Here is a 14,272-nt window from a genome sequence, read left to right as displayed (position 1 = left end):
ATACACTTGTTGCTTGAGTGCAACATCCCCCTAATACCGAACATATACCAGGGAGCCACGGCATACAACAACAAAGGAACAGTAAACTACCCAAGATAATCAGCAGGGCCGAAAGCAACTTCCATCCCCACGACCGTAGGAGATCCCAAAACCATCCACTAAGTTCCAAGTTTCCCTCTGGAATATGCACTTCCGAACTAAGAACATGTATATTTTGGATTGCCCTAAAAACCATTGGAGAGGAGTCTGGTACGTAAACGCAGCAAGCGGACCCCACTAATTTACATACTCCTCCACGCTCAGCCAGAATGACATCTAATGCCATCCGGTTCTGAAGAGCTACTAATCTTATCGCTTTCTGTTCTAACGTCATATTATAGAGTATGTCAGTGGTCTGGTTGATGGTTCTCTCCAGTACTCTCGTTAGTCCCGTGATATCTTCTGAATTCATAATTTGCCCAAAAAATGGCACAAAGGATTTCATTATGTCCCCTAAAGTTTGTGCTGGTGTATCCCCCTTCACATCTAGCTGTGGGCGAGTCTTCGAGATTTCTACAGTACTGGCAATAAATACCCCAGGTAATAGGATCCCTAGATAGCAAGTTCCTTGCCACTCCCTAGGCAACCATGGAAATGCCACATTACCGCAAACAAAATAGAGAGGTTCACCTACATACAGAGGTCTGTTCTCACTAGTCAAGTTCGCAACATTCACACAATTTCTAAAATCGCCATTGACCGTGTTCCATTCCTCTGTATGCAGAAGGACACTGAGTCGGGGCTATGGTTAACAGAATAAGATGGAGGCGTGACATCCTTATTGCCTATAGGAGCCATTTTGAAAGAGATCAAAGACTGAAAGGGACGAGACAATCTATCAGAGGGCCTAACAGAAGCAACGTTTGGCTTACTCCTATTTGCAAAAAGCGAGCATTCCAGGGGCATCAAAACACGTTTTTCAAAACTATTCAAATTAGTACAATCAAAGTTCCCTGAGATGCTGTCATTCCAACGGCCAAAGAATAGTTCTCTAAGAGAAGTGTAACAAGCAGTTGTCAACGGTAAAGGATGAATGTACCAACCTAGCCCCTTATCCCCATGTTGCGGCAAATGCGAGCAGATCCAGCAGTTGGTCTTATTGAAAATTGCATGAGTGGCATTCATAATTAACAAAAAAGTATTATTCTGATAGTTCTGTCTATGTCAAGAATCTCTAGGCGACAAGGTATGCAATTGCACGGAAGGAGTGGGCATAACAGATAAAAAGTCTTCTAGCGGATGTGCTTCCTCCAGGTACCACAACCCAAAACCAGTAGTTACTAAAAACCTAGTTATTATTACAAAAAGGCAATCAACCAATCAAGGAGGATGAAGCTGAATGATATGCCTGTAAACCAATCAATGATGAAGAAGCTGAATGATATGCCTGTAAACCAATCAATTATGAATAAGCTGAATGATATGCCTGTAACCAATCAATGATGAATAAGCTGAATGATATGCCTGTAACCAATCAATGATGAATAAGCTGAATGATATGCCTGTGTCCAATCAATGATGAATAAAATGAATGATATGCCTGCTGAATGATATGCCTGTAACCAATCAAGGATGACGAAGCTGAATGATATGCCTGTAACCAATCAATGATGAATAAGCTGAATGATATGCCTGTAACCAATCAAGGATGAATAAGCTGAATGATATGCCTGTAACCAATCAATGATGAATAAGCTGAATGATATGCCTGTATTCAATCAAGGATGAATAAGCTGAATGATATGCCTGTATCCAATCAAGGATGAATAAGCTGAATGATATGCCTGTAACCAATCAAGGATGACGAAGCTGAATGATATGCCTGTAAACAATCAATGATGAATAAGCTGAATGATATGCCTGTAACCAATCAATGATGAATAAGCTGAATGATATGCCTGTAACCAATCAAGGATGAATAAGCTGAATGATATGCCTGTAACCAATCAAGGGTGACGAAGCTGAATGATATGCCTGTAACCAATCAATGATGAATAAGCTGAATGATATGCCTGTAACCAATCAAGGATGAATAAGCTGAATGATATGCATGTAAACCAATCAAGGATGAAGAAGCTGAATGATATGCCTGTAACCAATCAATGATGAATAAGCTGAATGATATGCCTGTAACCAATCAAGGATGAATAAGCTGAATGATATGCATGTAAACCAATCAAGGATGAAGAAGCTGAATGATATGCCTGTAACCAATCAATGATGAATAAGCTGAATGATATGCCTGTAACCAATCAAGGATGAATAAGCTGAATGATATGCCTGTAACCAATCAATGATGAATAAGCTGAATGATATGCCTGTATTCAATCAAGGATGAATAAGCTGAATGATATGCCTGTATCCAATCAAGGATGAATAAGCTGAATGATATTCCTGTAACCAATCAAGGATGACGAAGCTGAATGATATGCCTGTAAACAATCAATGATGAATAAGCTGAATGATATGACTGTAACCAATCAATGATGAATAAGCTGAATGATATGCCTGTAACCAATCAAGGATGAATAAGCTGAATGATATGCCTGTAACCAATCAAGGATGACGAAGCTGAATGATATGCCTGTAAACAATCAATGATGAATAAGCTGAATGATATGCCTGTAACCAATCAATGATGAATAAGCTGAATGATATGCCTGTAACCAATCAAGGATGAATAAGCTGAATGATATGCCTGTAACCAATCAAGGATGACGAAGCTGAATGATATGCCTGTAACCAATCAATGATGAATAAGCTGAATGATATGCCTGTAACCAATCAAGGATGAATAAGCTGAATGATATGCATGTAAACCAATCAAGGATGAAGAAGCTGAATGATATGCCTGTAACCAATCAATGATGAATAAGCTGAATGATATGCCTGCTGAATGATATGCCTGTAACCAATCAATGATGAATACGCTGAATGATATGCCTGCTGAATGATATGCCTGTAACCAATCAAGGATGAATAAGCTGAATGATATGCATGTAAACCAATCAATGATGAATAAGCTGAATGATATGCCTGTAACCAATCAATGATGAATAAGCTGAATGATATGCCTGTAACCAATCAAGGATGAATAAGCTGAATGATATGCCTGTAACCAATCAATGATGAATAAGCTGAATGATATGCCTGTAACCAATTTCCTAAGATCAAGCTCCTAGATACCTCTGGGTTTTGCTCGTTAGATAAATGTTCAAATAAATAAATACATAAATAAGATCTATTTCTGTTTCAGAGTCTATTGCAAGGTCCAATAAGTATTTTTTTTTGCAGGGAGGAAGCTGTTTTTGAGGATTATCTTCAAAGTAACCAGTCATTTTGGCTTGTACACGACCCTCTGAGATTTTTGTTTGCATATCTGAGAGCAGCAAACTATTCGTGTTGCCCCACAGCACCACGCCAGTAAACTGCTCAACTTCAAGCACCGCCACAACGCTGTGAAAACTGCGCTCTGCAGCGCTTCCCTTTCCAGATATCCCATAAGAAGAACTCCCATAACTTTCTGGGTTCCCTTGTTAACTTCAGGTTTTACTTCCGTTTGGGTAGCTGGGTTCGCATGTTCCTGGCACTGTGCTTTGATTGTGGCACTCTTGGTATTGACCGAGCTACCTTTTAGAAGTGGCATCTGAGATGTTTGGTGGAGTGGCCAAGGCTAGACCAGCAGATTGGGTCTTGCTGTTAGCCAAGTGGGCGATGGATGCAATAGAGCAATCACTACCTGTCTGTACTCATTGAATTGATAAGTTTATTGATTTGCCACCGACCACTCCTTGGCATTTAATATGTCTGTGAATTTGTGAAAGTAAATACGCACGTGGGCGCCAGTGTGGGGCCACAATAAAGACAAGTGTTTGATGCTGATTTCCACCACACTTGTCAGAATACATCACTTATAACACTGTATTAATAACTATGCACTGTTTATTTATCACTTAGAACTCTCTCCACATCACTGGTTATAGCTTGTGATACACTAAATATAGTCTAGAAAGAAACCTGTCAGCACCTGTTTTTTTTGCCAGACATGTGGCTTTGTCATGACTCCTCTAAGGATAAACCCATCCATTCACTTTCCTTCCATTTCAGGTCAGTTACACAGCACAGCACGATGCACTCAGTGACAAAACCCAGTTTCCCGCCTTCCTTCGCACAGTCCCACGGGTGAGCCCACAGTCTTCAGCGCTCTCCCACCTAGTGAGGCACTTTGGTTGGACCTGGATAGGGCTCTTATATTCAGATAATGATATTTGCTACACTATGACCAAGGCAGTGAGGGAGGATATTGAGAGGATGGGAGCCTGTGTATCATTCTGGGAAAAGATCCATCAAAAGTACACCAAGGAAAAGATGAGGAGCATTGCTGAGAAAATAAAGAGCTCATCCGCCAGGGTGATTGTATCAGCCACGTTTGAGATGGACATTAAACCCCTCCTGCAGGAGCTGAATGAATTGAATGTGACAGATAGAACCTGGATTTTATCCACTTCCTTCACAATAACACCAAATTATTTTCCAAGGTCATCCTTGAGACTACTGAATGGCTCCCTGGTATTGGTGCTCCATGCCCCGGACATGCTAGAACTCAAGCAAACGCTCCGTAGTCTTCATCCTTCCAAGACCCCTGATGATATATTCATCCATGCTTTCTGGGAGACCGCCTTCGGCTGCAAGTGGCCGACGAATACCAGCTCTTTACTGCTAGAGCCAGCAGGAGGTCGGGGTGAAAATCTGGAGTGCACAGGAATGGAGGTGTTGGAAGACCTGGAGTCAATGTTTGTCTTATATGACATGAGTTATACATACCACACTTACCTGGCAGTGCATGCCATGGCACACGCTCTGCATGATCTGATGTCATGCACGCCTGGGGGTGGGCCATTCCTGAATGGCAGCTGCGCAGATGTCCATCACCTGAAGTCATGGCAGGTGAGAAGATATGAATCATCGTCGGATCCAAGACATGTGTTATAAGACTGTATTGTAAGTGGTGCCACTACAATCCATTAAGCACAAACAATGTGAATGGAATTCAATAACATGCGTTCCCACACTACTATTGTGTTGATGTTTTACATTACAGATGATGCTTTTTTTTTTACCCTTATGAATGGACCATTACTGATAGTTGGGTTCCTCTTATGGATGGACCATTATTGATAGTTGGCTTCCTCTTATGAATGGACCATTACTGATAGTTGGCTTCCTCTTATGAATGGACCATTACTGATAGTTGGTTTCCTCTTATGAATGGAATATTGCGGATCGTTTGTTTCCTCTTATGAATGGACCATTGCTGATCGTTGGCTTCTTCTTATGAATGGACCATTACTGATAGTTGGCTTCCTCTTATGAATGGACCATTACTGATAGTTCCTTTCCTCTTATGAATGGAATATTGCGGATCGTTTGTTTCCTCTTATGAATGGACCATTGCTGATCGTTGGCTTCTTCTTATGAATGGACCATTACTGATAGTTGGTTTCCTCTTATGAATGGACCGTTACTGATAGTTCCTTTCCTCTTATGAATGGACCATTGCTGATCGTTGGCTTCTTCTTATGAATGGTCCATTACTGATAGTTGGTTTCCTCTTATGAATGGACCATTGCTGATCGTTGGCTTCTTCTTATGAATGGACCATTACTGATTGTTGCTTTACTCTTATGAATGGACCATTGCTGATCCTTGGCTTCTTCTTATGAATGGACCATTACTGATTGTTGCTTTCCTCTTATGAATGGACCATTGCTGATCGTTGGCTTCTTCTTATGAATGGACCATTGCTGATAGTTGGTTTCTTCTTATGAATGGACCATTACTGATAGTTCCTTTCCTCTTATGAATGGACCATTACTGATAGTTGGTTTCTTCTTATGAATGGATGATCCTGATAGATGGTTTCCTCTTATGAATGGACCATTACTGATCGTTGTTTTCCTCTTATGAATGGACCATTACTGATCGTTGGCTTCCACTTATGAATGGACCATTACTCATAGTTGGCTTCCTCTTATGAATGGACCATTGCTGATAGTTGGTTTCTTCTTATGAATGGACCATCCTGATAGATGTTTTCCTCTTATGAATGGACCATTACTGATCGTTGCTTTCCTCTTATGAATGGACCATTATTGATCGCTGGCTTCCACTTATGAGTGGACCATTACTCATAGTTGGCTTCCTCTTATGAATGGACCATTGCTGATAGTTGGTTTCTTCTTATGAATGGACCCTCCTGATAGATGTTTTCCTCTTATGAATGGACCATTACTTATAGTTGGTTTCCTCTTATGAATGGACCATTGCTGATCGTTGGCTTCTTCTTATGAATGGTCCATTACTGATAGTTGGTTTCCTCTTATGAATGGACCATTGCTGATCGTTGGCTTCTTCTTATGAATGGTCCATTACTGATAGTTGGTTTCCTCTTATGAATGGACCATTACTTATAGTTGGTTTCCTCTTATGAATGGACCATTGCTGATTGTTGGCTTCTTCTTATGAATGGTCCATTACTGATAGTTGGTTTCCTCTTATGAATGGACCATTGCTGATCGTTGGCTTCTTCTTATGAATGGACCATTACTGATAGTTGGTTTCCTCTTATGAATGGATCATTGCTGATCGTTGGTTTCCTCTTATGAATGGACCATTACTGATAGTTGGTTTCCTCTTATGGATGGACCATTATTGATAGTTGGCTTCCTCTTATGAATGGACCATTACTGATAGTTGGTTTCCTCTTATGAATGGACCATTACTGATAGTTCCTTTCCTCTTATGAATGGACCATTACTGATCGTTGCTTTCCTCTTATGAATGGACCATTACTGATCGTTGGCTTCCACTTATGAATGGACCATTACTCATAGTTGGCTTCCTCTTATGAATGGACCATTGCTGATAGTTGGTTTCTTATTATGAATGGACCATCCTGATAGATGGTTTCCTCTTATGAATGGACCATTACTGATTGTTGCTTTCCTCTTATGAATGGACCATTACTTATAGTTGGTTTCCTCTTATGAATGGACCATTGCTGATCGTTGGCTTCTTCTTATGAATGGTCCATTACTGATTGTTGCTTTCCTCTTATGAATGGGCCATTACTGATAGTTGGCTTCCTCTTATGAATGGACCATTACTGATAGTTGGTTTCTTCTTATGAATGGATAATCCTGATAGATGGTTTCCACTTATGAATGGACCATTACTGATTGTTGGCTTCCTCTTATGAATGGACCATTGCTGATAGTTGGTTTCTTCTTATGAATGGACCATCCTGATAGATGTTTTCCTCTTATGAATGGACCATTACTTATAGTTGGTTTCCTCTTATGAATGGACCATTGCTGATCGTTGGCTTCTTCTTATGAATGGTCCATTACTGATAGTTGGTTTCCTCTTATGAATGGACCATTGCTGATCGTTGGCTTCTTCTTATGAATGGTCCATTACTGATAGTTGGCTTCCTCTTATGAATGGACCATTACTTATAGTTGGTTTCCTCTTATGAATGGACCATTGCTGATCGTTGGCTTCTTCTTATGAATGGACCATTACTGATAGTTGGTTTCCTCTTATGAATGGACCATTGCTGATCGTTGGTTTCCTCTTATGAATGGACCATTACTGATAGTTGGTTTCCTCTTATGGATGGACCATTATTGATAGTTGGCTTCCTCTTATGAATGGACCATTACTGATAGTTGGTTTCCTCTTATGAATGGACCATTACTGATAGTTCCTTTCCTCTTATGAATGGACCATTACTGATCGTTGGCTTCTTCTTATGAATGGTCCATTACTGATTGTTGCTTTCCTCTTATGAATGGGCCATTGCTGATAGTTGGCTTCCTCTTATGAATGGACCATTACTGATAGTTGGTTTCTTCTTATGAATGGATAATCCTGATAGATGGTTTCCACTTATGAATGGACCATTACTGATTTTTGGCTTCCTCTTATGAATGGACCATTGCTGATAGTTGGTTTCTTCTTATGAATGGACCATCCTGATAGATGTTTTCCTCTTATGAATGGACCATTACTTATAGTTGGTTTCCTCTTATGAATGGACCATTGCTGATCGTTGGCTTCTTCTTATGAATGGTCCATTACTGATAGTTGGTTTCCTCTTATGAATGGACCATTGCTGATCGTTGGCTTCTTCTTATGAATGGTCCATTACTGATAGTTGGTTTCCTCTTATGAATGGACCATTACTTATAGTTGGTTTCCTCTTATGAATGGACCATTGCTGATCGTTGGCTTCTTCTTATGAATGGTCCATTACTGATAGTTGGTTTCCTCTTATGAATGGACCATTGCTGATTGTTGGCTTCCTCTTATGAATGGACCATTACTGATAGTTGGTTTCCTCTTATGAATGGACCATTGCTGATCGTTGGTTTCCTCTTATGAATGGACCATTACTGATAGTTGGTTTCCTCTTATGGATGGACCATTATTGATAGTTGGCTTCCTCTTATGAATGGACCATTACTGATAGTTGGTTTCCTCTTATGAATGGACCATTACTGATAGTTCCTTTCCTCTTATGAATGGACCATTACTGATCGTTGCTTTCCTCTTATGAATGGACCATTACTGATCGTTGGCTTCCACTTATGAATGGACCATTACTCATAGTTGGCTTCCTCTTATGAATGGACCATTGCTGATAGTTGGTTTCTTATTATGAATGGACCATCCTGATAGATAGTTTCCTCTTATGAATGGACCATTACTGATTGTTGCTTTCCTCTTATGAATGGACCATTACTTATAGTTGGTTTCCTCTTATGAATGGACCATTGCTGATCGTTGGCTTCTTCTTATGAATGGTCCATTACTGATTGTTGCTTTCCTCTTATGAATGGGCCATTACTGATAGTTGGCTTCCTCTTATGAATGGACCATTACTGATAGTTGGTTTCTTCTTATGAATGGATAATCCTGATAGATGGTTTCCACTTATGAATGGACCATTACTGATTGTTGGCTTCCTCTTATGAATGGACCATTGCTGATAGTTGGTTTCTTCTTATGAATGGACCATCCTGATAGATGGTTTCCTCTTATGAATGGACCATTACTGATTGTTGCTTTCCTCTTATGAATGGACCATTACTGATTGTTGCTTTCCTCTTATGAATGGGCCATTACTGATAGTTGGCTTCCTCTTATGAATGGACCATTACTGATAGTTGGTTTCTTCTTATGAATGGACCATCCTGATAGATGGTTTCCTCTTATGAATGGACCATTACTGATAGTTGGTTTCTTCTTATGAATGGACCATCCTGATAGATGGTTTCCTCCTATGAATGGACCATTACTGATTGTTGCTTTCCTCTTATGAATGGGCCATTACTGATAGTTGGCTTCCTCTTATGAATGGACCATTACTGATAGTTGGTTTCTTCTTATGAATGGACCATCCTGATAGATGGTTTCCTCTTAAAATGGACCATTACTGATAGTTGGTTTCTTCTTATGAATGGACCATCCTGATAGATGGGTTCCTCTTATGAATGGACCATTACTGATTGTTGCTTTCCTCTTATGAATGGACCATTACTTATAGTTGGTTTCCTCTTATGAATGGACCATTACTGATTGTTGCTTTCCTCTTATGAATGGACCATTGCTGATCGTTGGCTTCTTCTTATGAATGGTCCATTACTGATTGTTGCTTTCCTCTTATGAATGGACCATTACTTATAGTTGGTTTCCTCTTATGAATGGACCATTACTGATTGTTGCTTTCCTCCTATGAATGGACCATTGCTGATCGTTGGCTTCTTCTTATGAATGGTCCATTACTGATAGTTGGCTTCCTCTTATGAATGGACCATTGCTGATAGTTGGTTTCTTCTTATGAATGGACCATCCTGATAGATGGTTTCCTCTTATGAATGGACCATTACTTATAGTTGGTTTCCTCTTATGAATGGACCATTGCTGATAGTTGGCTTCTTCTTATGAATGGACCATTGCTGATCGTTGGCTTCCTCTTATGAATGGTCCATTACTGATAGTTGGCTTCCTCTTATGAATGGACCATTGCTGATAGTTGGCTTCCTCTTATGAATGGACCATTGCTGATAGTTGGTTTCTTCTTATGAATGGACCATCCTGATAGATGGTTTCCTCTTATGAATGGACCATTACTGATTGTTGCTTTCCTCTTATGAATGGTCCATTACTGATAGTTGGTTTCCTCTTATGAATGGACCATTACTTATAGTTGGTTTCCTCTTATGAATGGACCATTGCTGATCGTTGGCTTCTTCTTATGAATGGTCCATTACTGATAGTTGGTTTCCTCTTGTGAATGGACCATTGCTGATCGTTGGCTTCTTCTTATGAATGGTCCATTACTGATAGTTGGTTTCCTCTTATGAATGGACCATTACTGATCATTGGCTTCCACTTATGAATGGACCATTACTTATAGTTGGCTTCCTCTTATGAATGGACCATTACTAATAGTTGACTTTCTTCACTGATGGGCTAATTGTCATCGCAGTGGCGACTGATGCTCTCTACTTATTTGGATGTATTAGTTGTCAGCTCCTTCTGTTTGCCCTGCTCTGTTGAGGAATACCACCAGCATCTCCGCCTTCATCTAATTTGATGCAGACCGAGAGGTTGAATCACATTGGTCCACCCTATAAAAAAGAAGGAAGCGTCCAATAGAGTTTCATTGGCTGCTGTGGTGGACACACATGGTGTCCAGAATGACTAGTTCTTTTCTTTTTGGGGTGTAAAAAGGTAGAGGTACCATGTGGCACCAAGAGTCCTGTCCTTGTAGAACAGGCTATAGGGCTCAAAATTAGGATTGGATAAGCAGGAGCTATAAACAACTCCTGGGTATCGAGCAATAACCCGTCACCAGGAGCTAGTACATACAAATACGCAAATCTCATTTCCACATAAAATGCAAACAAATCATTGTATCCCTTATTTAACACCTGTTGCACTTTAAATGTCAGATACTTGTGTCCTAATGTTCCTTTTTAGATTGTCCCAAATGCACAGAGTTAAGTTCACATATTTATGCTTTGTGGAGCCAAAAGCAACTCCCGCAACTGCTAGTTTTAAGATAGCCAGACTCTACTAGGCTATAGCAGCAGCAAAATAGCCCCCAGGTCCCCTAATTTCGATCCCTGGGCTACTTTTTGACAGACTACCACAGCACTTCAATTGAGCGTCTGGGTATTACATAAAGCATTGGTAAGGAATATCCAAAATTGTATTTTGCGGATTTACGGAAGCTGTTTAAATTTAGAATTTTAGTCGCATTTTGAATGTTTGCATTTCTTCAGAAACTGCCTACATAGCTTTCGTGGAGAGAGGGGTGGTTGCAGCTGTGTGGTTAGGTGGTCTCTCATTAGTTCTGATCCAAGAGTTTGCAGGTGAAGAAGAACGTGTAGGGACACTCCTCCCACAGCCTCATCTGTGAGGGTTGTTTTGTTATATTGGGGATTTCTTCGAGAGCGTAGCTGTCGCCGCCAGGTGTGGCCTCGTGCTGTGTAATACATCCAGTCATGGTACGTCAAGGATAGCTTGACACTATGAGTTTTCCACATCTCCTGAGTTCAGAGGGATTTTTGTGTAAAGTGGACCCGCTGCCTCATTGAGTGGCCTTGGTTTGATTTCCTTCTTAATTCCCATCACTGATATGCCTACGGAGAAAGCAGCTGCAGCTCTCCACTTTCTTCGCGGCGTGGCCTCTATGCACAAGGTTTATCTTGAGCCGAGCTCCTGGTGGCACATGACATTGTGTGAAGGCACATCTACACTTCCATGACCTTCACACGTATGGCATTGGAGTATTAAGTGGTTAGGGCATGGGCCAGTGAATGAGGACCTGTTTGAGGCAATGCTGTTTCTACTGCACACATTTCACTTAACTAAGGGCTTCTATTGGAAGTCACACATGACACAATGTAGCACACAGTGATACTTGTTCACATACACACAAATACAGACTTCTAAAAGACACCAAACATGTTATGAGGATCTGCTTCCCAGAGAAGAACTTCAGTAAAATGCAATGGGTGGGGTTATGGTCCTCAAAGTAATAATTGCACGCAGAGGATCCATTCCATTTGGACTTTTGTGTAAATATGTCCCCTCTAAATAATTGGTCTCATGTACACTATGAGGTGAAAATCTGAAAAAGTAAACGGAAGAAGTGATGGCTGGAAGGTTTAGAATGAATCTTAACCACGGGCAAAGCTCTGGGCAACCTCCAGACCATCGTTCTTCGCCTGCCAAGCCATTACAGGAGGGGAAAGACCATATGAAAATCAGGCTTGGTCCCACCCCAAAGGGGCAGTCCAGCCAGACTGCTAGGTCACATCCCTTCAGCACGAGGCCACAAGCATCCCCAAACAAGTTTGGGCCCCAGTTGGGCCTCATCAGTAAGGATTAGCTTGAGTCTCTAGTCCCAGCAGGCCCGCGACTCACGTCTGGGCATACCCATCCCACTCGGGGTCACAAAGCAAAAACAAAGAGGTGATGGCTGGAAGGTTTAGACTGAATCATAACCACTGGCATTGCTCTGGGCAACCCTCCAGACCATTGTTCTTTGCCTCGTAAGCCATTCCAAAAGTGGAAAGACCATATGCAAATCAGGCTTGGTCCCACCCCGAAAGGGACAGTGCAACCTCAACTGCTTGGTACATCCCTTCTGCACGAGACCAGGCATGTTTCGGCCTCATTGTTGGTCATCACTGAGGTGCTTCTAGGGTCTTTAGTCCCAGCAGAACGGGGACCTCTGGCTGGGCATATCGGTCTCGCTTGCAGGTGACGAATTCAAAACAAATTATATGATGGCTAGATGTTTTAGAATTATTTTTAACCTTTGACATTGCTCTGGGTAATTCCGCTGACCATTGTTCTTCACCTACCAACAGGGACATCATTTGAGGGTTGCTAGGGATCACAGGTGCTACCCCTCCGGTCTCTCTTGCGACTCCAAAATAACAAAATAAAAATGTAAAACTGAACCTCCTTTGCATGGGCAGTGGAGTAGTAAGGCCTGCCCACCCGCCCATCTCCCACAGCACCGCCAACAGCAGGGTGAGGCGAGGCCATGAGGGTCAGGCAGGGCTGCCATCCGCCTGCCTTGGACTTGGCTGCACGCATGCGTATCTTAGGCGAGGAGGCAAACCCTGCCTGAGCCGCACGAGCCGGCAGATTGCACCAAGTATATAGTGGGCCCAGAGCAGTTGATCAGTTGATGGACTGCAGCCTGTGGCAGGCATGGCTGTGATGCTCTGCATGACTTTCCCTAATTCCAGCTCAGCTGCGGGATACTTTAAATGGGGTGTCTCCGCTATCATGGAGGCAACTGTTTTCCTTAATGTGGCGTTGCCCCGTAAGGGCTGCGCACGCGGCGGCGTGACGTTGCACGTCGCCGCGTGTGGCTTAAATAAACGGGGCGTTCCCGGAAGCGGGAGAGCGACCGGGGAGCCCGAACCTGACGGACGTGTGAGTGTGAGCTCTGTTGGCTTGGGGGCTCACGGGCACGCCTGGGGGGGCAAAGGACAGACCCCCAACAGTGGCGACGAGTGATGTCGGATGCCTGGGCCCGGCGGTGAAAGGCGTCCGGAATTTTTTCAAACGATCGGAACGTTCACGGACGTTTCGTTTCATGCCGTGGCTGCGGACCGCACACGCGGCTGGCGGCCATTTTGCATACGAGGCCGCGGAACTTCTCGGAGCTCCGGTTCGGACCGAGAAGGTGATCCGGGTCTAATTTTTGGATTTTGTGGTTGCTGAGTGCATGACCTGCATGCCCATACCCAATTTGTGTGTTTTCATCAGATTTTGGGACTGTTACGTCGAGTGTAAGCCAGGATAAGGACTAATATGGTAGGGCCTGCTTAGTCCAGTCCATCCATGTGGCTCAATTTTTGGGACTTCTATACAGCAGTGCTTTGCTGCAAGGTGGCAACAAGGCACTTCCTCGCCCCCTTCATCATCAGGACACTCTTTTTGATCCTCTTCATCATCACGAGGTGGTGGCCGTTTTGGAAGTTCTTCGTGTGTTTGCACCAGGCTGTGTGTGGCACGGGGGTGCATCCTTCCGCATGGTGATGGTGGGAATCTGAGTTGCGGCCCCAGGTCTGGTAGTGGGGTGCCTGTGCGCTCAGTCCCATGTCCGACAGCGACCAGGACGGTGACACTGCGGATC

At 42.5% G+C, this 14,272-nt stretch overlaps 1 protein-coding gene across 1 annotated transcript in view; it reads left to right on the top strand.

Moving 5' to 3' along the window:
* Nucleotides 1–4,317: 4,317 nt before the first annotated feature.
* LOC138481606 (extracellular calcium-sensing receptor-like) overlaps nucleotides 4,318–14,272 on the top strand; it is a 109,626-nt gene continuing 99,671 nt past the window's right edge. Inside the window, exon 1 of the mRNA XM_069613803.1 lies at nucleotides 4,318–4,832. Within this exon, the coding sequence (XP_069469904.1) occupies nucleotides 4,318–4,832 (515 nt within the window). The remainder of the gene's footprint in view (nucleotides 4,833–14,272) is intronic.

The sequence above is a fragment of the Ambystoma mexicanum genome, chromosome 5p (genome assembly GCF_040938575.1).
Source record: "Ambystoma mexicanum isolate Mex_15411 chromosome 5p, UKY_AmexF1_1, whole genome shotgun sequence".
Taxonomy (NCBI): domain Eukaryota; kingdom Metazoa; phylum Chordata; class Amphibia; order Caudata; family Ambystomatidae; genus Ambystoma; species Ambystoma mexicanum.
This window is presented reverse-complemented; position numbering and strand designations above follow the sequence as displayed.